The sequence below is a fragment of the Sus scrofa genome, chromosome 9 (genome assembly GCF_000003025.6).
Source record: "Sus scrofa isolate TJ Tabasco breed Duroc chromosome 9, Sscrofa11.1, whole genome shotgun sequence".
Classification (NCBI taxonomy): domain Eukaryota; kingdom Metazoa; phylum Chordata; class Mammalia; order Artiodactyla; family Suidae; genus Sus; species Sus scrofa.
The window spans coordinates 117,010,153-117,038,132 of NC_010451.4; the positions used below are offsets into that span (position 1 = coordinate 117,010,153).

Below are 27,980 nucleotides of genomic sequence, written 5' to 3' on the forward strand. Positions count from 1 at the left end.
AGAAAATTGTTTTTCTTGTTCTGTATCTTTTGGCCAGTTTGAGGCAGTATATATAGCTAATTGAGTACATAAAAAGGTTAAAGTGACAGCACAAGACCAGAGAGAAAAAATTTTAAAAGAATAAGGTATAGATTTTTAAAACAAGCAAACTAGAACAATGTTAATAAAATGATAGAATCATATATAGTAGTTTAGAGCAAGGACTTTGGGTCTGGGCTATTTGGATTGGACTAAATCCCCACCTTGCTAGCTCGGTGACACTGAGCAGGTTATTTAGCTTTCTGGCTCTCTGTTTCCGCCTCTGTAAAGTGAGGACAATTATAGCACCTGCGTCATAGATGTGAGGCTAAATAAATTAATACACGTAAAGCATATAGCATTCAGGGCCCGCTGTATAAGAGAGTGCTGGGTGTGGGTGCTATTTCCACAATGATGTGGCCAACCATGGCTCTAAAGGCAGAGGAATGCTAATTTCAGTCTTTTTGAAGTCCTTCTGTCTGGGTTTTTACACTCTCCACCTCAAATGAGTAATCTTCATGCCTTGAATCTCTCACAAATTGGTGCTTATACTCTCTTGTGGAATTTACTACATTCTAGACCCTAAATTATAGAATTATTTGTAAGCTGCTTAAAAGCGAAGACTGCCGTCTTTGTCTTCCTCTTAGCACCCAGAAGAGTGCTTTCATAACAGCCTGGCTTACACAATAGCTCTTTAGTAACTGTTTGTGGGACTGTGAAGGTGACATTAGGAGGCTGGTCTGTGAGCTGGGTCCCTGGAGGCCCTGTCCCTGCGGCTGGTCCCCGTGTACCTCTCCTACCTCTTCAGCCTCAGCTAGCCATCTCTCTCCTCACGGTGCTCCATCTGCCTTTAGTCCCTCCAGCTGCATCCCTCTTCCCAGAGCCGGCTTCATGGGCATGTGACCTGTGTGACTGCATTTGGTGCAATGCTCTCTTGTTGTGTTAAAATTCTCATTTTTTGAACAAGGGGCCTTGATTTTCATTTTGTGTTAGTCCTGGCAAATTATGTAGCCGGTCTTGCTCTTCCCTACTGGTGCCCGTCGTTCCCTTTGCTGGGAGTACTCTCCCTCCCTTCTCTTCACTGGCTCAGCTTCATTGTCATTCCTCCAAGAAGCAATCAAAATTAGAGCCCTGTGCTCTGTTATCCCTCCACCTTCTCCCTAAGAGCGCTCACCTTACTTTGTAGGTGCATATTTATTATTTAAGACTGCCTCCCCGCCAGACTAAGCCTCTTGAGGGGCCATACGTGTGTGTTTATTCATTTATTTAATATTTTTTATTTTTGCTTTTTAGGGCCTCACCCATAGTATATGGAAGTTCCTAGACTAGGGATCGAATTGGAGCTGCCACTGCCAGCCTACACCACAAGTCACAGCCACCCAGGATCCAAGCCATGTCTGTGACCTACACTACAGCTCATGGCAATGCTGGATCCTTAACCCACCGAGCGAGGCCAGGGATCAAACCCAAATCCTCGTGTTCAGGTTCACTCTAGTCAGGTTTGTTACTGCTGAACCACAATGGAAACGCTGATTTTTTTAAAAGCAAAGGAGGGATGCCTTTTTCTTCCTATGTTAAAAAGTTGATGTGTAAAAATGGCAATTCAAAACAATAGGTCCCTACTGTATAGCACAGGAAACTATATTCAGTATCCTGTAATAAGTCATAATGGAAAAAAAAAAACATAGCCCTGCACTCATCTCATAGTTTAATACTGTTGCTAATGACTTCCAACAAGTTGGACTTACTCACTACCTTTATTTTTTTATTTTATTTATTTTTAAATTTTTGTCTTTTTGCCATTTCTTGGGCTGCTCCCGTGGCATATGGAGGTTCCCAGGCTAGGGGTCCAATCAGAGCTGTAGCCACTGGCCTACATCAGAGCCACAGCAACTCGGGATCCAAGCCACGTCTGTGACCTACACCACAGCTCACAGCAACGCCACATCCTTATCCCACTGAGCAAGGCCAGGGATCAAACCCTCAACCTCATGGTTCCTAGTCAGATTCGTTAACCACTGAGCCACGACAGGAACTCCTACTCACTACCTTTAAAGGTGATGAATACAGTATTCTCTTTCTTTCCCACTACTTTCCTTTTCAGATAGTCTGGTATAGTGAAGGTGAGTCTCTCCGAAGAATAGAATTACTCAAGACTGTTTCATACAGCCACTGTTTGGTCTATTCGTTTTGAGTTAAATTTCTTACAGCATAAGTATCTATAACCTTCTGCCTACTTTGAATATTTTTAGCAAGAGATATATATTAATGTTTGGCCTAACTGCCAATGACAACTGACATAAAAGCACTGCTTCAGGATTCTCAGCGTCCTGCAGTGCCAAGGCCAGCACTATCCTAATGAACGTGGCATTTAATGGTAATAAAGAACAGTGGCCTCCTTAGCTCTCCTGTCATTCTTCTCCTCCCGTCTCTCTGTCTAGTTTTAAATAAGCTTAATTAGCTCACTCTGGATGCAGAGCTGTGTCAGCTTTCTGTGGCTCAGTTTGTAGACTATATCTGCTTAACCTACTCCCTGGAATCAGACCAATACCATTCAACATGTGACCACATTTCATGTATTATATGTATTTGTCTTTTTAGGGCCACACTCATGGCATATGGAAGTTCCCAGGCCAGGGGTCGAATTGGAGCTGTAGCCACTGGCCTGTACCACAGCCACAGCAACCTGGAATCCGAGCCATGTCTGTGACCTGCACCACAGCTCATGGCAATGCCAGATCCTTAACCCGCTAAGCAAGGCCGGGAATCGAACCTGCGTCCTCATTGATACCAGTCAGATTCATTTCCGCTGAGCCACACAGGAGCTCCCTACTCTTAATTTTTAGCACTTGGTCATCATTCTTTTATTTTCCAAACACTGTAATAAACATTTTAAGTGATACATTTCTAACGAAAAAACTCATTTACTGCTGCAATATGTTACATGAGATATTATAGTGGCTTTTGAGCACCTCCTATTAGAAGAAATAAAAGCATCCAATATGGTATACTGACTTAAGATATCATTGCTTTTTAATTTTTACAGAGAGAAAAGAATTTTCATATTTTAGCCTAAAATGGAGGTTAACCAATATTGTGAGATAAGGATTTGTGTTGCTTGAAAGAAGAACAGGCAAAATGTCTTTTTTTTCTCTCCTCGAAGTATAAAGAAACTGAGAAAAAAGATTTAAAAACCAGGAGAAGGAATTGTTATAACCCAGTTGCAACAGCTGCATGTGGGTGAAAAAAAGTACCCAAATCAGCACGTGAAAAGGGGGTGGGGGGAACAGAAAGAATCAAGGAAATATAAGAAACAATACACAGAGAAAAGCATTCTCACTGAAGCTGTAGGCCTCAAAAAATGTTCCATCTAAGCTCCATCCCGTTCCAATACCTTAAGGTAATTTGCTTTAAGCCATAAATCTCCCAGGTGTTTTATGCCTCCATACATTTTTTTTTTTTTTTCCACAAGGCTGGGCAAGGAGGAAAATACATCATTTCAATCTGTTCCCTCTTGAGACTTTATGGAATTTTAAGCAGGCTTCTCCCAGAGTTAAACTCCTGGTTCAGTCACCTCATGGTCTATTTGACCTTCCCTTTTTTTTTATAGCTTGCCCAGAAAGTTCAGGGTGAAGGTGTTTATATTCCTCTGAGCCCCCGCTTTCTACTATGTAAGATGGCAGATATCCTGGGCTCATCATCTCCCAGTCAGATGTTAAAGTGTCTCCATTATCCTGCAGTTGATTTGCTCAGTTAGTTGCGGCAGGCGACGACGGAGGCAGTTTAGCAAGGGTCCTGGGGTTGAGATCTCTGGGTGCTGAATAGATGACAGGCATGTAACCTACTTCAGGGAAGGTTTTCCCATTGATATCAAAAAGGTCTGTGGGGCCAGTCATTGCTGTGGTCCTTGGGCACGTCACGTAGTCTTCTCAGTGTACTCATTTTGTAGAATGGGCATGGTAAACCCAGCTTAACTCTGTAAGACTTCAGTAATATGAAATATGTTAAATGCTTAAGCCCAGGGCCAGGGCATGCATTATGTGCTCCATAGGAGGAGACATGGTCATAGGGATTGCTAATTGCATTATACCCTCATTTTAAAAAATTAATAATTCAGGCTCTGAGTAAAAGCTTTAAATGATCTGCTTCTATAATTACATAGCTAGTATTTGACAGAGCAAGCTTTCACGTTTAACCCCGAAACCACCCTACATACAATAGTGGACAGAAACTCTATTGCTTAAATAATTGTTCTTGAAGCATATGGGTTTTCCCTTGTTTAAAACTTGATTTTCACTGAGAACTATGTCTAGATACTTACTTCTCAGCACAACAATGGGAGAAAAAATTATGTTTACATGTATGTGTAACTGGGTCCCTATGTTGTACAGTGGAAAAAAAGACAATTTAAAAAAAAAACTTGATTTTATCCTCAGATCCAAACTGTTCATAGAATAAATTCTTGAAATATTTTAGAACATTAAAAATAGCAGTTTTTCTTGACGTTATTGTAATTATTCTCTCCTCAAGTTTATTTATGAATCGGTTGTTTGAAACTCAGGATCGTGTTCCCTGGTGGCCTCGCAGGTTAAGGATTCAGCATTGTCACTGGGTGGATATCCCCTTAGAAACTGACAACTGTATTCTCAGGCCAGATCATAAACACCTCTCCAGCTTGTTTGCCACCCTTCCCTTTCTAGCACTTGATGTTCCTTCCAGTGGTTTTCAAGTGGACAGTCTATTAGAATTGCTGGAGGAGCTTTATAAAAATAGAGGTGCTCGACCACCCCTCTGACTTTCTAATTAGAATCTTGCGGTGAATGTGCTGGTTCCGTCCCAGCAGGAGCCACAGCAGGCTGGGAGTCCTGAGACTGTGCAGAATGCCCTGTGTCAAAGGAACTAAAAAGAAACAGTTCATCCAGTGTGGCTGGAGTAGAGACTGGTTGTCAGAAAACTTTTGATGGGGCATCCCTATCAGTAAGAGTCACTTAAGCATATACCTCCTGTATACATCTGTCCATTTTGTAGTAAATTATGTACCTGTAATTTGATAAATGAGGCATACATAGGGACATTTTTTTAAAGTTGAGGTGAAAAATAAAACAAATAAAACCCAAAATTCTAATAATCGCCTTTTGCCTTTTCTGTTTGTTGGGTCCTTTTATGTACCCCTTGGATGGGTGAATCCCACTTTTGTAAAATATAAGCAAAGAAAGTAAGGGGAGACATAGATTGAAACCACATCCTTTAGAACCAGCAGAACTTTGTCAGGTATTTCTCTCCTTAGCCTAAGCACAACAAGAGGCAAATTCCTCCTGAAAAATTTAGGAAGGGGAATGACATCCAATGTACATCCTGAAAAAAAAGTTGATCACCTTTGGGAGTAGAACAAGCATGGACTGGCATGGAGACCAGCGTGGGGGTTACTGCACTAATGAGAGGCGATTATGGCTTGAACTAGGGCAGCGCCAGTAAGGGTCAAAAGAAGGCAAGCTAGAGATACATTTGGAGGCCTGCGCTATAGAACCTAGTGATTGATTTCATGATCATTGATGGGGGAGAGGTCAAAGGTGACTTCTAGGTTTCCAGCATGAGCACCCGGATGTAAGATGAACCGTGGGAGAGCAAGTTGGGGGGTAGAGTGAGGTCATGTGTCCAGGTTTAAAATGCCTCAAATGTGAAACATCCAAAAGATGATATGAAATTTGCAGTTGGATATGTAGGTTGAGCTCCGTAGAAGTCCTGGGCTGGAAACTGTAAATCTAAGAGTTGTCAAAACATAGATAATAAAAAATTACTCTACCTCCAGATATTATTTATTGATAGGAAAGCTCTAGCGCAGAATTGCCAAGGAGTTCTATAAAAATAGTATACGAGGTTAGATTTATAGGCCTGTAGATGAGGAATTAGAAATGAACAGATAAGCAGTTTCTATAAAATGCAAGCATCTTCTAAAGTTGCTATAGCCTTGCGACCAGACAGCTTATATTAGAATGTGGTAAAGAAAGTGGAAATCAATATTTCAGAAGCTTTCCTAGATACCTTGATGAACACACTACATTCAGGGGTGAACCCTGAATGTTAGAAAGTGACTCACATCATACAATAATTCATGAATGAGGATGGGAACCTGTCAGAGGTGTGTGCACCATTAGGCTTGATTAAACGGGGAAACCGAGCATGCCAGATGAAATGAAAGAGCAGCACTGTAGACTGATGCATGAATTCGGGGCAAGAATCCCTAGGAGTTTGATGTCTGTGAGCCTTGAGAGTTCCTCACCCCCTTAAACCATGATGTTCCTTAAGTATTGGAGTACAACTAATATTGCTAGAGGCTCAGGGTGGGGTGAAATGGGTGAAGAGGGTCAAAAGATACGAACCTCCAGTTGTTCTATCCCAGTCATGGGATAGAATGTACAGCATGGTGACTACAGTTAATAGGACTGTATTCTAGGGAGTTCCCTTTGTGGCATAGCAGAAACGAATCCAACTAGTATCCATGAGGGTGAGGGTGTGATCCTAGCCTAGCTCAGTGGGTTAAGGATCTGGCATTGCCATAAGCTGTGGTGTAGATCAAAGATGCAGCTCAGATCCCACATTGCTGTGACTGTGGCTGTGGCTGGCAGCTGTAGCTCTGATTTGACCTGGGAACTTCCATATGTTGCAGGTGTGGCCCCAAAAAGCAAATAATAATAATAATAATAATAACACCAAAAAAACCCAACAAACAAACAACCTATTCCATATTTGAAAGTTACTAAGAGAGTATACCTTAAAAGTTCTCATCACAGAGTTCCCACTGTGGCATAGCGGGTTAAGAACCTGACTACAGTGGCTCCGCTCATTATGGAGGTGTGGGTTTGATCACTGGCCCAGCACAATGGGTTAAAGGATTTGCATTGCTGCAGCTTTGGTATACGTTGCAGCTGTGGCTTGGATTCGATCCCTGGCCCAGGAACTTCCACAGACCATAATGGAGATGGATGTTAGCTAGACTTTTGTGGTGATCATTTCCCAATATATACAAATATCGAATCAATAGGTCGTACATCTGAAACTGATCGTATGGCAGTTATATCTCAATAAAAAGAATATAATGAATAATCATAAATGATTCTTATGTTCTCTGAAGGTCTTTCCCTCTGGATCCTAGGGTAAAATTGGCTTTGTTCTTCCTCCTTCTTGTGCTAAAATTGCAAAAAGAGAGTAGCTTGGGAGTTCCCGTTGTGGTACAATGGAAATGAATCCAACTAGTATCCATGAGGGATGAGGGTTCGATCCCTGGTCTCACTCAGTGGGTTAAGGATCCAGTGTTGCCATGAGCTGTAATGTGGGTCGCAAAATCGACTGGGATCCCGCGTTGCTGTGGCTGTGGTGGGCCAGCAGCTGCAGCTCCAATTCAACCCCTGGCCTGGGAACTTCCATGTGCCATGGGCGAAGGCTTAAAAAGTACCTTCTTTTGCTAAACACTATGAAGAGAGTTAAGTGAAGTCCATAGGACATGGTCCGTCTTCCTAGATATCATCTCCTCTCAATTCCTTCCCGTCATTTTCATTCCAAGTCCTTTAGGCTGCTGCAAAATGACTATGAGCATTTCAGTTGCCACTGATCCACTTTCTGTGGACAGATCTTGACAGGTCCTTGCAGAAATGACTCTGAATTGAAAACTCTCAGCCTGTAGCCCTCCCTCCCCATCACTAAGAAATGTGATGCTATACTTCTTATCTGTTTCTCCTCTGTCCAGTGACTAATGTATTAAATTGGGGTCATTTATATTTATCCTAAGAAGTTACCTGAAGTGAGCACGAATAGTACATAATGCTTAGTCCCTTTGGCCTGTTAATTTTTTAAGCACCCAGACCTCTGACCATCAGGAAAACATTAACCAGATATCATCAGCCTTTTTTTTGGGGGGGGTCTTTTTAGGGCTGCACCCATGGTGTATGGAGGTTCTCAGGATAGCTGTCAAATCAGAGCTACAGGTCTACACCACAGCCACAGCAACACCAGACCTGAGCTGCATCCACAACCTATGCTGAACCTTGAGGCAATTCTAGCTCCTTAACCCATTGAGCAAGGCCAGGGATTGAACCCACATCCTCATGGATACTAGTTGGGTTCTTAACCCAATGAACCACAACAAGAACTCCTTTTTCTATTTTTTTTTTCAGCCTTTTTTGTTGTTGTTGTTAAATAGTGATTTACATTGCCAGCATTTGCATCTATCGGTAAATATTTTTGTATCATTTATTTCTGAAATAGAGAAGCAAATTCCTCAAGCCCTCAATAAATAGCTCTTACAAGTGATTGGCCCCTTGTTAAAATTTAGCACAAGGGAAGTGCAGTATTTTTATTTTTTTATTTTTATTTTTTATTACTCAAATGAATTTATCACATCTGTAGTTGTATAATGATCATAACAATCCAGTTTCACAGGATTTTCCATCCCTTAACCCAAGCACATCCCCCCACCCCCCAAACTGTCTCCTCCAAAGACCATAAGTTTTTCAATGTCTTTGAGTCAGCATCTGTTCTGCAAAGAAGTTCAGTCTGTCCTTTTTTCAGATTCCACATGTCAGTGAAAGCATTTGATGTTGGTGTCTCATTGTATGGCTGACTTCACTAATGATAATTTCTAGATCCATCCATGTTGCTAAAAATTCTGGTATTTCATTCTTTTTAATGGCTGAGTAATATTCCATTGTGTATATGTACCACTTCTGGATCCACTCCTCTGTCGATGGACATTTAGGTTGTTTCCATGCCTTGGCTATTGCAAATAGTGCTGCAGTGAACATTGGAGTACATGTGTCTTTTTGAGTCGTGGTTTTCTCTGGATAGATGCCCAGGAGTGGGATTGCTGGATCAAATGGTAGTTCTATGTTTAGTTTTCTGAGGAATCTCCATACTGTTTTCCACAGTGGTTGCACCAATTGACAATCCCACCAACAGTGTACTGGGTTCCTTTTCCTCCACACCCTCTCCAGCACTTATTGTTTGTAGACTTTTGGATGATGGCCATTCTGGCTGGTGTAAGGTGGTACCTCATCATGGTTTTGATTTGCGTCTCTCTAATAATGAGTGATGTTGAACATCTTTTCATGTGTTTTTTGGCCATCTGTATGTCTTCTTTGGAGAACTGTCTGTTTAGATTTTCTGCCCATTTTTTGATGGGGTTTTTTTTTTTAGTATGGAAGGTGTTTATAAATTTTGGAGCTTAATCCCTTTTCAGTGGATTCACTTGCAAAGATTTTCTCCCATTCTGTGGGTTGTCTTTTTGTGTTGTTTAGGGTTTCCTTTGCTGTGCAGAAACTTTGAAGTTTGATTAGGTCCCATTTATTTTTGTTCTTATTATCAATACTCTAAGAGGTGGATCTGAGAAGATGTTGCTGTTGTTTATGTCAGAGACTGTTTGGCCTATGTTTTCCTCTAAGAGTTTTATGGTGGGGAAGTGCAGTATTTTTAATTGGGCAAGCGAGTTTATAGTCATGATGAAAACCCTCCCCACTGAGGCACTCTCCCCTCAACCCATCAGATTTCTTCTTGATCACCCTTGTACCTTTTATGAACATCTGCTATTGCACTTATGAAACTAAATGGTAATTAGACACATAACTGGCACTACATCTAGACTCTCAGCTCCTTGAGGAGCTTTGCCTTAATCATCTGGTCCCAGGCAGGAGATCAAAGTGGTTAAAGAGGGCAGCCTCTGAAGACAGATGGCCAGGATTCCATTTCTGACTCTGTTTACCAGCTGTAAGATCTTGGGCACGTTGCCTCTCTTCAGTTTTCCTATTTGTAAAATCCAAATAAGACTTACCTCAGAGTTGTTGGGAGGCTTAAATATAGAATTTTCTAAATTACAGCTTTAAAACTGTTAGAAAGTTCTTTGACGTGAAGGCATTTCATGTTTTTCTTAGTGCCAATTAACCGCTGATCAAAAACAGAGCAGAGCAAGCAGACAGTAGTGCTGAAAACCTCGTGTGCTCGGCTAGTCATCCTTTGTCTTCATTGACAGTGTTTAGTGCAGTGGTTTTCAGTAGGAATCCCACTTCCTAAGCATCTACCCTTCATGCATCCCATCCCCCAGTGCCCTCAGCTTTCTGTTCAGAAAGGTGTGTGCACGGTATCCTCATTGTCACAATGACTGGAGGGCATCACTAACCGCTCATGGGTGAAATGACAAATGGGCCACGAATGCTAGGGGCTCAGAAATGGGAAGAGAAGTCTAACACAACCGTAAATCATTCCACCCCAGATGCCAAGAGCATCCCCACCTTGAGAAGCACTAGTGTCACCAAGATTTTCTCTAGTTAAATTCAAAACCAACTTTTCACAAAATTGATACACTGCTTTAGAAGATCAGCATATGCCAAAGATCATTTCATAAATTCTACAAAGTATAGACCAGGTTGGAAAATCTCCTCACGTGTATTCAGCTGTGTTGTGTCATTTCCCTCCTTTCTATGTATCAGTTTTCCTTAAGTTACTGTAATAGGCGTACTCCAGATTTGTGATTTAAGGGTTTATTATTCCATTGATTATTACTCAAGATTTAAGATCTGTTCTAGGGTGTTCCCATCGCAGTGCAGTGGTTAACGAATCCGACGAGGAACCCTGAGGTTGCGGGTTTGATCCCTGGCCTTGCTCAGTGGGTTAAGGATCTGGCGTTGCCGTGAGCTGTGGTATAGGTACAGGTTGGAAGGTGGCTCGGATCCCAAGTTGCTGTGGCTCTGGCATAGGCCAGTGGCTACAGCTCTGATTCGACCCCTAGCCTGGGAACCTCAATATACCCCGGGAGCGGCCCTAGAAAAAGCAGAAAGACAAAAAAAAAAAAAAAAAAAAAAAGTCTGTTCTAAGGCATCTGAATTCCTTAAATGTAGGAAAATCGCATTTGATAATCAGGAAACCTAACCAAATCATATATGTAAGAGAAATGTTTCATTAGAAATTACACATGAAATTCAAGTATTAACAAGGAGTATTCAAAATAATGTAGTGAAGGTAAAAATATGAAATAAGGTAATAACCCAGGTGGGTATAATAATTAATGAGATAAAAGATTATTTAGATGAATTCATCTAAAAATTAATTGATATACAACACCATGTATATGTATATATATTCATTTTATCAGAGTCATGTGTACAAACAGGAAATAAATGTTTTAAATGCAGAGAGAAAGCATGGGAAACAAAGAAAGTGATAAGCAGACAGTAGTCCCCCTTTATCTGTGGTTTCACTTTCCAAGGTTTCAGTTATTGTCAGTTAACTGTAGTCTGAAAATATTAAATGGAAAATTCCAGAAACAAGCAATTAATATGTTTTAAGTTTCAAGCTGTTCTGAGTAGGGTTATGAGATCTTACACCATCCTGCCCCAGTCCGCTCAGGATGGGAATCATCCCTTTGTCCAGCGTATCCACACTCCCTGCATGTGCTACCCTTGCAGGAGTCACTTAGTGGCCCCCTCGGTTATCAGAGCTACTGTCGTGTTACCACAGTGCTTGTGTTCCAGTGACCCTTTTTTTTTTTTTTTTTTTCTTTTTTGTCTTTTTGCCATTTCTTGGGCCGCTCCCAGGGCATATGGAGGTTCCCAGGCTAGGGGTCGAATCGGAACTGTAGCTACCAGCCTCTGCCAGAGCCACAGCAACACTGGATCTGAGCCGCGTCTGCAACCTACACCACAGCTCATGGCAACACCAGATCCTTAACCCTCTGAGCAAGGGCAGGGATCGAACCCGCAACCTCATGGTTCCTAGTCGGATTTGTTAACCACTGAGCCACGATGGGAACTCCTCGAGTGACCCTTTTATTACAGCATGTTATAATTGTTCTGTGTTATTACTAGTTATTGTTGTTAATCTCTTACTGTGCCTAACTTATAAATTAAATCCTATCCTGGGTATGTATGTATAAGAAAAAATGGAGTGTATGTCGGGTTTGGTACTATCTGTGGTTATAGGCATCCACTGAAGGTTTGGAAGGTCCCCCGTGGATGAGAGGGGCCTACCGTATTCCTTTTCAGTCTTCCCCTCCTCTCCCCAGCTGAAGCCAGCCTGACTGACACTGCGAAAGAGTAAAGCAAATTAGTAATTACAGTCATCCCTCGATAGCCTCAGAGAATTGGTTCTAGGACACCCCCCACCCCGACCCCAGCAGATTCCAAGATCCATAGATGCTCAAGTTCCTTGTATAAAATTGCATAGCGTTTTCCTATAACTTACTTACACCCTCTCTTATACCTTTTTTTCCTTTTTTATGGCCACACCCGCAGCACATGGAAGTTCCCGGGTCAGGGATCTAATCCCGGCTGCAGCTGTGACCTGTGTTGCAGCTGTGGCAGTGCCGGATCCTTTTACCCCACTGTGTAGGGCTGGGGATTGAACCCACAGTGCTGCCGAGACAAAGCCAGATGCCTAACTCACCGCCACAGCGGAAATTCCCCTCTCATATACTTTAAATCTCATTCTTCAAATCCACACTTACATGTAATTTATTTAACTTAAAGGGAGAAATACCTCAACTGCTCTTGAGGTAATAGATTGTTTAAATTCTAATAACTTTTAATGACTTTCTGTTCTTTTAATTAAAACTACATACTAAAGAGATTTTTCTTTTCCTTTCTTTGATAAGAAAATTTTCAAGCTCAGTATTTCATTCCCTAAAATAAAATCAGTTTTCTTCCTGAAATACAGTTTTAAAAACCATAGCCGTCTGTATTCTTGGATTATCTCGTAAATAACAAGAGTTTCCCATCAGGTCTTCCTCTTCCTCCACCTTTTTCCCCCCTTTCACTTTGTGCCAATCACAGGCGGATGCTCAGTATCACCCCATAGCACAAGATAAATAAGCTTGGGAGGTTTCCTAGCAACATATTGTTCTGGGAACCTGCTCTGTTTCTCTGAACAAGATGAAGCCAAACATCCTAGAATCTCAGCCAGATGGGAAAGGATTATCTTATTTGGGGGTGTTAATACATTTCCTAAAATTTCGCCCTGAAATGAACCTCTTAACATAAGTAACAAGACTGACATTTAAAAGGACACTCTTACATGTTAAAAAAAAAAACTCTCAGTAATAATTCCAGTTTTAAAAATACAATTTTAGTTCCCATAAGGGCTCAGCAGTTAGCGAACCCACTAGCATCCATGAGGATGTGGCTTCGATCCCTGGCCTCACTCAGTGGATTAAGGATCCGGCGTTGCCATGAGCTGTGGTTTAGGTTCCAGATGCAGCTCGGATCCCATGGTGCTGTGGCTCTGGAATAGGCCGGCAGCTACAGCTCCAATTTGACCCCTAGCCTGGGAACTTCCATATTCCGTGGGTACAGCCCTAAAAGACAAAAAATAATAATAAAATAAAAATACAATTTTAGAGGAAATTCTCTAGAGACAAGCTTACATGATGTAATTCAGTCATTGGTGAATGGATCCATTCTAGAACCATGTAGAAAATCCTTCTGCATAGGACTGATGTTCAGCCTGGTACCCACTGGTACCAGTATTCAGCTACAGAAATACTGAAATATTGCCTTTCCTTCTCATTTGTGCAGTAAGTGGCTGCTAGAGTAGGCTCCCTCCTCCTAGGAATGCACGTGGAACCCCTGTCACTGCCTAAAACTCTGAGACTTCGTCCCTTTTCTCCTCAGCTTCAGGGCTACTTCAGTGCTAGGGATTTGCCACTCCATCTTGAGCGTCTGTGGTTTTCAGAGTATATGATGAATACAGAGAAAAGAAAACTAGAGGAAATCCCACCCCCCCAAAGTCCAGGAAAATAATGTTGTTGCTATTTTGTTAGCATATGAGCATGTGTATTTTCCTTGTTTGTCGAAGATATTGAGGCCACGCCATTGGCAGGTGGTATTTTTCTCTCTCTTGCCCTCTCATTGGTCACTGTACACTGCTGAAGGTCTCTGGGATGGAGCAGTAAAGAAAGGATTAGAGTTCTCATGGCGGAATTCAGCAGTGGTTTGGCCACTCAATTATATGCTGGAAAATGTCCTTCCTTCTTATCTGACGGAGTGGGCATCTCCCCATCAGCTAGATAGTCATCATGTGGCCGTTGAGTGACTTACACAACCTAACAGATTTGGACTGTGTGAAATTTCCCAGCTGTGGTGAGAAGCAGATAATGCCAGGGCTTCTCAGTGCTCCTGGATGGGAAGAACAAAATAATTAGAATAAGCTGGGGAATGACACCTGGTGTCTTTGCTTTTTATTTAACTAATTCGCTGGTCAGATTCAAGAGAATTAAAAGTATCCACATCCCAGAAAACCATAAGATAGTTTTATTTTCATTCTGATGCTTTCCTTCCTCTCTCTCTCACACACACTCACTCATACATGTTTTCCAAGTATCATATTTTGAACTCTACATGGAAGAGTCTGTTGAGGGCCTCCTATGGGCCAATCACTTTGTTAGGCATCGTGAGGGACACAGAAGAACATCAATACATGGTCTTCACCTTCATTGAGTCCCCAAGAATTGAAGTCTAAGGAATTATACCATTTTTTAAAATTATTATTTTTGTTTGTTTGTTTGCTTCTTAGGGCCATACCTGTGACATATGGGGGTTTCCAGGCTAGGGGTTGAATAGGAGCTACAGCAACACCAGATCCAAGCCGCATCTGAGACCTACACCACAGCTCACGGCAACACCAGATCCTTAACCCACTGAGCAAGGCCAGGGATTGAACTCACAACCTCATGGTTCCTAGTCGGATTCGTTTCTGCTGAGCCACGATGAGAACTCTGAATTACATCATTTTGACTCTCCAGGAAAAGCCTAAATGTAGACTTAATCTGTTATGTAGAACATAAAATAGATTGTAATGGGTTAATTTTAACGAACATTTTCTAGAAACACAGTTTAAGAAAATTCCATGCACCAGGCATTGTTTTCAATACTTTATGTCATAAAATTCTCCTGACAACCATTATGAAACAGAAATTTGCTTGCCTACTGATTTTAGAATCTGCTTTCTCCTTGGTGTATGAGCTCTATTAAAAATTTTTTTTTGTTGCTCAATCTTTTATGAAATAGTAATTCTCATTTTTAACATGGTGGAAGAGTGAATTTTACTTAAAGTTAGGCAGTTGCCAGAATTACTAGCACTCTTAGATACATTAACAAGAAAAAGTGGTGATATATCAGCACTGTTATAGAACAGAGATGGATAAAGGACACTTCATTTTGGTAAATAAAGTTTTGCTGGAACATGACCACACTCATTCAATCGTGTATCAGCTACGGCGGCTTTTCTGCAATAACAGCAGTGGAGTTGTTGTGACCTAGCCTCTCTGGTCCCCAAAGGCTAAAAAATACATGCTATCTGGACCTTTACAGAAAAAGTTTGCAGACCCTACTTTAGAATCTAGATTCTCTCCTCCTGCATGGAGTTGGGTGCTCCCCTTTGGAATGCCAAAGACTTCATGGGAAACACACCAGAAAATGTTTTCCTGAGTGATCTCCTTGTCTAATGTGCTGTCTCTCTAATCCCCGCAGGTACCGACCAAGAAGCTAAAGAAATATGAGAAAGAATATCAGACAATGCGAGAGAGTCAGCTGCAGCAGGAAGACCCCATGGATAGATACAAGGTATGGGAGACGGGGGTCGCCTGTCACAGCCAAGCACTTTCCTTCCCCTAACGCTGCCGTTGTGGGAAGTTCAGTTCCCTGTTCCTTCTTCCCTGATGTGGACACTCTCTGACCATGGCCAGTGTCCAGGTGTGTTTTCATTTCAGGAGACTCCTGAATAGCCAACCATAATATTTCTTCTCTTTCAGTTTGTATATTTGTAGGTGACTTCACCTGTTGCATTTATACTGGGAGTCTTCATAAGAAGCTGAGAGAAAGAGAGGGAAAAAGAGAGAGAGAAAGTGGCTATCGACTACTTTCAAAAATGAGAAAAAAGGAAAATGCAAAGTACTGTTTTAGCTGTGCACGGTCACATCCACAGAGACTTTTAGAAGGCGAGCTGTTCAAGACTGGCACAAGAAATGTTTCAGACTTACCTCTGCCTGTAGCCCATGTTAAAAATACAAACTCCCTTGAAAAGACAAATAAAAACCACAAAGGCATATCGAGCACAGTAATGGTGTTTGTCGCAGCATTTATTTCCACAAACAGATTTATGAGCAACAGTGACTTTTCACTACAGTATGCAGTTCCAGGGTTAAAATGATTTCAGTTTATTACCTTAGTTAATTGCAGTGTTTTTAAAAATTGGGCCAGTCATAAAGTTCTCCTCAGTGGTCATGAGCAACACTGTTCCCATGAAGCAAATGTTGGGGAAATACTGATTTCACACTATTTTTTTTTTTCCAGCTGAAATCTCATTGTCTCTCTTCAACATGTCTTATTCTTCAGATTCCTGCAGATGCTCGATTCCCTCCTCCTCCACCATGGCACATTAGGATAAGAGAGCGCCATATGTATACATCGAGCGCTAGCAATGCAGAAATGTCCTGTCAGAAAAAGTGCTGCGATGGCATTATTAAAAGTCCCCCACCGTGGGATGATGTCCATTTCTGTAGCTAGTGTTACCTCTCTGTGGTCAGAGAGTGGGACATGTGCACCTGCAGTCACACAGTCTATCTTGTCTCCATCAATAATAGCGTGGGAGGCTCACACAGGGGAGTGGTGGAAGGGGTGTCTGGAGTCTGTGGTCAGATCTGAGTTCAAAGCCAACAAAGGAGACAGGATTTGGAGTCCAAGTTGGGGGTTCAAATCCCCAGGCCACTGTTCAGCATCCGGGACCAATTATTGAACCTCCTCCTCATCAGTAGGACACAGAGTAGACATGTTTCCTTGAAGAACTGTTGTGAGGATGAGGGATGCTGTATGTTAAGAATCCAGCACATTGTTGCTGTTCAGTAAATGGTTTTCATTAGCCTTCTTAGGGCCACTGCCTCTAATTACCTGATTATTACTAGAATAATATCACCTTATATGTGTCTGACCCACCAGTTCCTTGCTTATCTTCCTCCTATTTTTTCCAAGTATTGTTGCCTGATAATCTAACATCAGTATGTTTCTCCTCTTGTTTATAAAAGTAGCTGATAATAAAATCCCACATATTGCTATGTCAAGTAACCATTATCATATAAGATGCTCACAGATAAAATTTGAAGCTAATTTCTACCACCACCACCATGCCTCAATAAAACCAATTTTAATGAGGCTTATGGAGCATGCTGCTTTAGAAAGGCTTGAAGTAGTAATTTTGAAATATTATTAAGGATCCAAAATGAAGCTCTCCTACAGCTTGTGTCATTCTAATTTTCTTATTGCTGCCATCGTTATGAGTAAAATCCAGGAAGGGTACTTTAAAATAGAAGACAGGGAAATGGAAGACTAAAATTGTGTATTTAAAATCAATCATGAACTTGCTGTTTCTTAAATCCTTTTTGTGTCAAAGTAGATACGTATAAATAAGTATTGCATATTATCTTTTAAAAATTATCACATACAAACTATCGATGTATATAGTTTTTACTGAGCAATCAAAGCAGAATTAAACTTTTTGTTTGTTTTTGGTTGGAAAACAGGTACTACTTTTATTTTTTTTTAATCTTTTTTTTTTTATTTTTTTTTCTTTTCCCACTGTAACAGGTACTACTTTTAAACTTCAATGCTCTATTTATGCATATCCAATACTCTCTATAGCCATTTCTTTTGTATTACTGTAGTAGCTTGTCAATACCTCATCCCGCTAATAATGCCTAGAAATTTGTACTGGAGATAAGCTTGGTAAAGTTATAGTCCTCGAGTTATAATTATATTTTCAAGATGGCAATTGACAACATAATGTCCAACCATCAACAGATTTGTCCTTTCAGATACTTAGTACTTAAAGAAGCTCATTATAATTGTCTTCATTAAAGTAGGAAAGTGTCTTCGAAAATTCAGCATTTTATGAATGTAATCCTGTCAAGACTAAGATCTGTGTCCTAAGCATAAGCACTTTATAAATCATAGATCTTGGCCTGGGAACCTGGTTATATAAATTTCTAAGAATAACTTGGGGAGATCTTTGAAGGCATTGAGTCAGAACTGACACCCATTCACTAACAACCCCTCCTCAACTGTTAGGCTCCATCCTCCTTAAAATGCCATGTTTACCCCCAGCTTGCCGCATGGCAGAGGAGTTGGGAAACTGTGTCAATTGTTTAAAAATGCCCGGAAATATCCATACCATATAAGATATTCCAACAGATTTTCAGCCTGATAGTATTTTTCTTGGGCATGAGGGGGTACAAAAGGGCCATTTCATGGAAGCCAGAGGTGAGGTTAAAGATCCAACAATGCAGAGATGGCACTCAGCAGTCACATTCTTTTTTTTTTGCTTTTTAGTGCCAAACCCATGGCTTGTGGAAGTTCCCAGGCTGGGGGTCAAATTGGAGCTACAGCTGCCAGCCTGCGCCACAGCCATAGCAACTCGAGACCTGAGCCAGGTCTGTGACCTACACCACAGCTCACAGCAATGCCGGATCCTTAACCCACTAAGCGAGGCCAGGCTTGGAACCCGCCTCCTCATGGACACTGGACAGATTCGTTTCCACTGTGCCACACCCGGAACTCCAGCAGTCACATTCTTGCTCTATCTATCCTCACATGTGTTTTCTGTCTATTTTTATGACAGACACAAGCATCTGCATTCTCAGGTTATGTCATTACACTACACTTACCTGCATCTAATACTTGATGAAATGGTGTTGGTATAAATTTAAATTTTAGAGCCCTAAGCCCAATGAAAATGTTCTGAAATTTGATAGTGGTGAAGGATGTACAACTTTGAGAATGTAGTAAAACCACTGAATTGTACATTTTAAAAAGATGAATTTTATGGTACGTGAATTCTCTCTCAAAAAAAGAAAAAAAAATCCAAGCAGCATGTTCCAAGAGGATTGGCATCTGCCCACCGTCTTCTTTTCATAAACACCACTCACACCAGAGGTACCTGTACACAAGCCATACTTGTGGGAGGGAGACCTTCCTATAGAATTGGAGCTAATCAACAACTGTAGATCGTATGTGGACTCATATTTATAAAGGAAAGGCCAGCATAAGTGTGTGATACATTCACGTTCATATATGTATGTATGTTAATGTCTGTGAATATGGATATATGTATTGTATATATTATTATACATTATTATATAATGTACTTATATAATATATACAATACTTATATAATATATACAATACATATATCCATATTCACAGACATTAACATATATAAGTAGGTAATTCATATATATATATATACACATATATATATGCACACACACATACTGCCTGTGTTACCCGGTCTTGGCATCAGTTTGCATTTGAAACTCAGCAGACTCTATAATGACAACTCACAGCCTTTGGTGTACTCTTTCTGTTTATCTTCAGACCTGAATCCAAAGCACTGGAAAGGAAACTTTATTGGAAGAAGATTATATAGTATTTATTCTAAGTCTCTTTTATTATCCTTCTTAAGTTTGACCTGGCCAAACTTGTATAGTGGTATTTATCTCCTCTGATATTTTGGTTTGTAAATTTATTTATAGATTATTTGTCTTTAGAAATATGTCATGTGTATTTTTATCTCCATACAAATCCCCAGAACAAACATTCATGGATATGTACCAGCTGTTTTCATCATTTTAAAAATGAGTAGCCAGGGAGTTTCCTTGTGGCACAGAAGGCTAAGGATCCCGTGTTGTCACTGCAGTGGCTCAGGTCACTGATGTGGCACAGGTTCGATCTTTGGCCCAGGACCGTATGCTGTGGGCATAGCCAAAAACATTAGTAGCCAAGCCTCTAATAAGCAGTGATCAACTTCAGAAATTAAATTTTTTTTTTCTCGTTTAAGGAGATGAATTGTTTTCATTTGGGCAAAGTTAGTTTTCTAATGATGTAACCTATTAATGGCATGTTTTAGAGAATTACAGCCTTCATCTGTCTGTAGAAGATGGTGTGGTTTTCTTGTTTAATTAAAGAACTACCTGTACAAACGTGGGATAAGCCTTTAAAAAGCACAGCTAATTAAATTCAGTGAATCTCCCAGAGCATAATGAAGGTTATGTTATTACCTGTTCTAGATGGGCAAATCCTAGAAAGACTCGGGAATGTTTAAACTCTCTTGGGTTTGGAAGAGAGAGAGAATTATAAATACATAATTTCTAATTGAAGAATCTTACCTATGTTCAGTATAATTAAATTTAGAATGCTTAATGGCTTTCTTGAGGTTAGACATAGTAATTTTTTTTAATCAAAATGTAATTCAAACAGAAAGGAAATGATTCCTCTAAGTTCACAGCAAGTTTTTCTTGTCCATATTGATTTTTGTAGAGCAGTTTTTCCCTGCATGTAATTGAAATTAAGCTGTTTATTTATAAATAGTACAAACAAGATCTGAATAAAGCTTAATTGGTACTTGTATTATTTGCCATCCTTACATATCTAATGAAATAATTTAGAACAAGTATCACATTTTGTATTTAACTTCATGAGTGAAGAAGTCTGGAGTTCCCACCCTGGCGCAGTGGGTTAAGAATCCGACTGCAGTGGCTCGGGTCACTGTGGAGACATGGATTCAATCTCCAGCCTGGTGCAGTGGGCTAAAAGATTGCCCCAGTCAACTGCAGCTCAGATTCAACCCCTGGGCCAGGAACTTACACGTGCCCTGAGTGCAGCCATTAAAAATAGTAATAATAATAAGTGAAGAAGCTTGAATTATGCTAAACTTCTTGGGAAAAAATATACCCCCCCCCTTTTAAACTGTATTTTGGGTCTTCCTTATACAGAGAAGTCAAGATAAGTGAGTCCATCTTTGAAAAATGTTTTTCTTCCAATGAAAGTAAAACTTTCATTTTCTTCTCTTCCACATCATAGAGATGTTGTTGGTTTTGGGAAATATTTAGTTATGAAATCATATACTTTTACTTAATAGCGATACTCAAGAAGAGGCTTTCTACCTGTGACAACTTAATGATAACTTCAGAAGGCTACTACTCTCTTTTTGCACTTGGCTAACTCGACAAGCTCACTCTTGTAGGTTGGTGGAGAATGCAAGCCTAAGTTCTCTTGATGCTTCTTGAGCAACTTAGCTGAGAAGGAGCAGGTGGTTTCTGATGATGCTTGTCTGCTGATTGAGTTATACTTAACACTCAGAGAGGTATAAATGTTATGCATGTTGAGAATTTCTAAGTATGTTTCTTGATGATTCTTAGAATTCTCAAATTTTTCTTCAATTTTTAGTAAGTCTTGGTTTCCTGTTAAAAGAGTACTACCAAGAAAATTACATCACACTCGTATGTTTCCACATCATCTGTAACCCATTTGTTTTTTAAAAATTTGATTTGTGTGCTAGAGTAGTATAGGGGTTTGCAAACCATATGGCCTGTTTTTGTAAATAAAGTTTTATTGGAACACAGCTGCATACTTATTATCTATGACCGCTTTTGTACAGCAGTGACAAAACTGAGTAGCTGCAACAAAGACCATATGGCCTGCAAAGTCTAAAATGTTTACTGTGTGGGCATTCACATTAAAAGCTTGCTGACCCCCTGCGCTTGAGTATAATCTAAGATTGGTTTTAAATGCTAAAGGAAATGCAGTCTGGTTTGCCAACCGCCAGTTAGTTATTACTGACAAGATTTTCTCTTTAGTTTGACATTTAAAATTGTTTAAATTTTCACCAGAAGGATAAAACTGGGTATGTTGGGTACAGGAAGAGCATAAAATGATTTCAGATATCCAGATTTTCTTTCTCAAATCTTCATCTACAGACAGAGTAGACATTTAAACATTTCATCTGTAGACATTTGTCTTTGGATGTCAAAAAAAACCTGTTTGATGAAATCTGAATATGTTGACTATCAACTCTTTAGAAAGAAGCATCCAGAAGAAAAATGTGAGAGTTGAGTGTGTTGTTGCTCATAAAATTACACCGGGTCTTTTAGGAAAACATTTTCTTTTGACCCTTAAATATCTTTAAAAGCATGTGCCAAGAATTCGTTATAGCAGCAGACAGCACACCCAAAACACTGAGCCAGAGTTTATAAAGCCACCTCCTTCGCCATTAGGTTTTCCTCTGAGGCTGAGCTTATTTTCCTCTGATTGCCAGTTCACATTTCTCTGGTTTCCCATCTTGGGAAAATTGAGATTCACTATTCCTTAGACTGCTTCATTCAAACTCCAACCCCCAGACACAAAGAGGACCTGGAATCAGTTTTTTCCTTTTGCATTCCCCTGCCCAGCAATTTCATTCTGTTGCCGGAAGATGAACTATTTTTGTTTTGCAAGGTTTCCGACCTTGTCATGTAAGGAAGTACCTTCTACCCAACTCTAATGACACAGTATAAACAACTCCCACTGTAGTTGCAAATAGTTCCACATACAGCATTTTCATCAGTCATGCAAACTGCAAATAGCAGCGTGGAGAGGGAGGAGTTTGGTGTATCCGTCTTCCTGAGTTGAGACTTGCCCACTGGCTACCTCAAGCATACTTTCTTCCATCAAATGTTAGCTGTCCCGCAGAGAATTTAGAATAAATGACACTCTAAGGGAAAAAAAGAGCAAAATAGCACTAACAAGTGTCTGTTTTTGTTATTATCATTTCCTAATTGTATTAGTAGGTGTGCAATTTCATTGGATATTCTTTTTTTTTTTTTTTCAATTGTCTTTGTACCTATGATTGAAAACGGTAGTGGGTCTATGACTTTTGAGGAGGTAAGTTTTTTGTCTGTGTATGTCTGTAATATCAGCGTCTGTCTCTCCGAAAAAATGCAGTATCCTCCTCCCAAAAGTTACTAACCCAACTCTCCCAGCCGTACATCTCCTAGGCAAGAGGGGAGGGAACCGACGAGGGAAGTTGTTGTCTGCTTTTCGTCTAAATGTTGTTAACTGGGTGAGATGGAGGAGGTTTCAGACAGTGTGATGTGGATTTTCAGGGTCATGTAAATAAGCACTGCATCCTGTAGTCTTTTCTGAAAGGCAAGGAGAGCGATTTGCCTGTGTTGTTTATGGGCTCGGAGCCTTTAGCACATCTGCTTGTGCAGACTTCACGGCGTGTGAGCCGTTCTGGACTGGCTGAGGTTAGCAGGGCCACTTCCAGTCTTTCTCGGGTGGGCCACCCTTGCCAACATTTCCAAATGATCCAGACAAGATTACTACCTTTCCCAAAACGAAACTGTCTTCTTTATTGTAGTATAAAAGCAAACTTTTTCTTGAATCAAAACCCATTCCGGCTCCTCGGGGAAAGGCTGGAAAAAAACAGCCAAGTAATGTCGTCTCTCTTTAACCCTTGGTAAGTGTGGGCAAGTTCTTCCTCATAGAAAATCTCCACCTTGCCCCCCACCCCCAGGTTCATACTTTGGAGGACGATACTGCATTTTTGGTCCCAGAGCTTGCTTTCCCACATGTCTGTGAGTGCAAAGCAGGAGGCTCACACTTCCCACTGTGCTGCTTGCTTTGCAGACACTCAACTGAAGCTTCTTGCTAGAGCAAAAGCCAGTCGTCTTGCCCCCTAGGCTATTTTGCTTCTTAGGGACCCTCCAACACTCATCATTCCCCTCTCCACCCACCCTCTTAGCTATGTGTCTACAAGGAAAAGTTTGAGCTGCAGCAGTCACGGTAAGGGAAAGTTACAGGGCAAGTTTTAGCTGAGCTCATGTCTCTCATGTCTCTTTCTTGCTTTTTTTTTTTTTTGGCTGCACCTGCAGCTTGTGGAAGTTCCCAGCCAGGGATCGAACCCAAGTCATAGTAGCAACCCAAGCCGCTGCAGTGACACCACTGGATCCTTAACCTGCTACGCCACAAGGTGATATCTCTTTTTTATTTAACAGCATAACCCATCGGATATTTATCTCTAATCAATAGTGAAGAAGCTACTTGGTGCTTTTTTTAAGTACCTTGAACACAGTGCTTTTCCACTAGCGTTGTTTGACTTTCCCTGGAGGTTCTTTTAACTCAGTTCTAGGCCTATGTCACTGTAACCTGAAAAACCAGTAGCTGCAGCATTTTCACTTGTGCCAAATTAATTCAGTGTAAATAAATAGTTGAGGGAGCTCTTTGTACCTTGGAGAACTGCAGGTACAACTTCAGTAGAAATAGGACACTTAACTCAGGAATAGGTATTCAAGTAGTCTTCTCACGGTCTCTTTTGAAGGGATTTATCCAGAAATGAAAAAAATCTCCTCCCTGCCTAAAGCTGTCTGCCTTGAGAAATGTGATGAAATCGTGCTGAGTATTGCTGCCTGTTCCTGGCAAGGAGGAACTTCATTGGAAAAGTTTCTGAACCATATTTTTTAAAATCTAAGTTTCTGACAAGTATGTAAGTTGCTTCTACAGAAAGGGGTAATAGTTAGACATATCAGAATGAAAGACTGATCTCTAGCCCTTGCTCAAATTTGGATAATTTCAGCAAAGATTGAAAGATTCAGCTGAAGGTGCCCTGGCTATTTTTATATTTTATTTCTACTTTTGTTTTGCTCCTTTGGGAGGGTAGAGCTTCTGTAGATTGATGAGACAGAATTTGATGAGTACAATTTACCTCTGCAAATATGAACACTGTCTTTTTAGGAATATCTTGGGAAAGGGTTCCTGGCAAGATGGCACTTTTAAGGGGTTACATTGTATCTTGGTCACAGAGGAAGCTCCATTAAGTTTTCATCTAGAATATGAGCTTCTAATAGGAGAGGACTGTTAAAAAAAATTCTCATTTTGGCATTTTATCCCTTCCAATGGAATTGACATTCTGAATTGCTTTTTATTTTTTAAACAACTTTTTAAACACATGTATTATAAATTCATTGTAGACAACTTGGAAACATTTTCAAAGCACAAAGACAAGAGTAAGAATAATCTACTGCCCATAGTTAATGTTATTTATGTTGTTATGAAAATGAAATTTTCCAGTTACTTGTATTTTTTTTCCTGTAAGGTAGCATAAGCATTTTCCTGTCCTTAGAGAGAGACTTTTCACTGATGTTTTAACACTGCATGCAACTCTATCATTAATTTATTTAGATGTATTTAAGTTGGAGTTCCGGTCGTGGCTCAGCGGTTAACGAAGCCGACTAGGAACCATGAAGTTGCGGGTTTGATCCCTGGCCTTTCTCAGTGGGTTAAGGATCCGGCATTGCTGTGAGCTATGGTGTAGGTCACAGACTCAGCTCGGATCCTAGGTTGCTGTGGCTCTGGCATAGGCCAGTGGCTACAGCTCCGATTAGACCCCTGGCCTGGGAACCTCCATATGTCGTGGGCAAGGCCCTGAAAAAGCAAAAGACAAAAAAATAAAAATAAATAAAGTATTAAAGTGATTTGGGATTTTTTTTCCTTTTTCGTAGATATCTTTTTCAAAATTGTTTTGACTCTTCCCAACTATCCCATTTTACCTTTTCCAAAGGAAGAGACAGAAATGGGCCCCATTGACTGGCTACAGTCAAAAGTGCAGATTTATCCTTTGGCTTCTCGCTGGCCAAGTTTTTGGATCCTCTGCCTCCATGAATGCCTTGGGCTTTGCCCTGTTTCTTAACCCGTCTTGAAAGGAACAAAAAAAAAAAAAAGAGAGAAAAAAAAGAAATGAGGTTTTCTTGTTTCTATATAATAAACTGCAAAGTGTTCTATGGAAGATAAAATTCACTTCCTGCCCCACCTCCGCTCTGTACGCTCAGATGCACTATCTTCCAGGGCATAGATTTGTCTTCTGCTTGTGCAACACTGCTTTGTCTGAGTTTTTGCCATCCTTGCAGAAAATGCTTTGTTAGGAGTGTAAATCTGAAAAACAGGAAGGTCTCATCGCATTCATGTCTTTCCTGTCAGCTCTCTTTTGAATCTTCTGTAACTGCTCACAGCAGCAAAGGGAGCACTTTTGATACTTTGGGATGGAGGACACTAAATTGCTATTCAGAAAATAGACATGAATATACTCTCCTTAACAGGGGAGTCCTTGCTTCATAAGAATTAGTGACTTGCTTCTTTCATCATGTAACTGTTTCCTTTTTTTTTTTCCTGGGAGTTCATGGGTTGGGGGGAAAGCTCAGTAATTCATTTTATCCCAAATCTTTTAATCTGAAGCTTTTTAAAAAAAAAAGCAAGTCAAACATTCAGAGCCATTATCGAAAGGCCTACTGCTCTTACCAACACAAAAATTGGCATGCAGAAAAGTAAATATATTCACGTCCAGAAAACGAAAATGTCAGTTGATAGCAAAAGAAACCTAAACTGTGTATCTTAAATATACTCAATGAATTTAAGCCCTGATATGGGAAAAACAATGTGAAGAAATGTCTAGTGGTTTCCCCAGTTTCATCACTATTGTGTCTTGCAGTTTCCTTTCTTATCAAGGGTCTGATTATCATGCATGTTTCAAACCAAAAATTGCCTGTGTCTGTGTTCTAGATCTATATGAAAACCTCACAGGATTGGGGGTGTGTTTGGAAGTTTTGCTTTTTGCGGCACGGTTTTTTTGATGAAGTCCTGTCTGGAGGGCTTCAGGGACAACTGTGAGTTTCACTGGGTAGCGTCCGCATCCGCACCGCTCGCTTAACCCACTGTTGTTTCCCAGACAGCAGCCCTGCCTTCCTGTGCCACTTGCGCCTTCCCCTTCTCACACCTTCAAAAGTTCACTTTGTTGTTGCCGTTGCTCGTCTTTCCTCCCCAGTTCCATTTGTTTCTGAGAGTACGTCCAGGCACTAATGCCCCCCTCTGGCTGTTGCTCTTTTTCTGCAGAGGGAGAACCGGAGATTACAGGAGGCCAGCATGAGGTTGGAACAAGAGAATGATGACCTTGCCCATGAACTAGTAACCAGCAAAATTGCTCTGCGGAATGACCTGGATCAGGTAAACCTGTGGTTCCCTAGGCAGAAGTAAGACTGGATGACCTCCTCCAGGGCAGGGACCAAGCTGCTCTCAGACGGGCTCCCAGGGCTTGCTTTGTACTTGACACTGAGTCAGCTGCTTGGTGGGTGGATGACAGTTGGGAGGGGACTGTTCTGCTCAGTGGAGAAGGTGGAAAAAAAAAAGGCAAGCCTTTAAGATACTCAGCTTTTCAGTCCTTCCACATAGCATGTGCAACATACTTAAAAAAACACCTCTAAGCTTCTCTGGTGCCTATTCTCTTAATCTGTATGTTTCCTAAACAAAGCTGCCAGCATCATTACCTGAGATCATCACTACCAAGAGTATACTAATGCTGCACCAACATTTCAAGACATCATACCTTTTGTTCCAAAAAGAATTCTCATTACAGTAATTGTGAGGATTTTATATGAAGCCTGTACATTGAGATATGTATTGACTTGAGAGGCATCCTAGTAGTTCAGAGCCAAGATTGCCTGGGCGTGAATCCTGGTAGCACCACTCACTAATCATGCGACCCAGGGTCATTCTTAACCTGCTTGTAGGTTTTAAAAAAATGTTTACCTCCTAGGGTGATCTGAGAATTAAGCGAGGTAAAGTACTACAATAGTCTGTGTTCCATAAACCTTAGCTGTCACTAGGGAGCCCTTAAATTGTTTAATTTTCTTGTCCTTTCCAACAGTACTGCCAGCTTTAGGACTTACTGTTTTTCTATTGTTGGTGTCTTTGGAAATAAGTGACAATAAAGAAAAAATCTTGTGCATATTTAAAATTATCACTTTCTTTTCTGACTTTTAAATTTAAAAGTGAATATTCCCAATGGTGCCAGGTCAGAAACATTAGGCTGTTGAATCTGTTTTAAAAAAAAAAAAAAAAAAAAAAAAAAAGACGTTAACCTGCGCTCTCACGATGCACGGACAGTATTTAAAGTACGAATTCACTAATGATGGGATGTTTAAAATTGAAGGGACATTTTTAATGTTTAAAAATGGTCCACGCCACACCTCCTTTTTCTCCTGTAAACAGCTAATTTTGCAGCTCAGAGGTTTTAAGAACGGTAAGATGGGAGATAAAACCGCTGTTAAGGAAAATAGTGCTGAAGGGGGA

At 40.6% G+C, this 27,980-nt stretch overlaps 1 protein-coding gene across 9 annotated transcripts in view; it reads left to right on the top strand.

Moving 5' to 3' along the window:
* The window catches only part of RABGAP1L (RAB GTPase activating protein 1 like), a 657,663-nt gene that overhangs the window by 607,758 nt on the left and 21,925 nt on the right, over positions 1-27,980 (top strand). For 6 of the 9 annotated variants that reach the window (XM_021102607.1, XM_021102608.1, XM_021102610.1 and 3 more), the window contains 2 exons: positions 15,525-15,617; positions 26,745-26,855. In XM_021102607.1, the coding sequence (XP_020958266.1) occupies positions 15,525-15,617; positions 26,745-26,855 (204 nt within the window). Of the gene's footprint in view, positions 1-15,524; positions 15,618-15,805; positions 16,115-19,254; positions 22,743-26,744; positions 26,856-27,980 lie in introns of those variants that run through there. The other 3 variants (XM_013989628.2, XM_021102613.1, XM_003130320.6) reach the window with 2 other exon arrangements.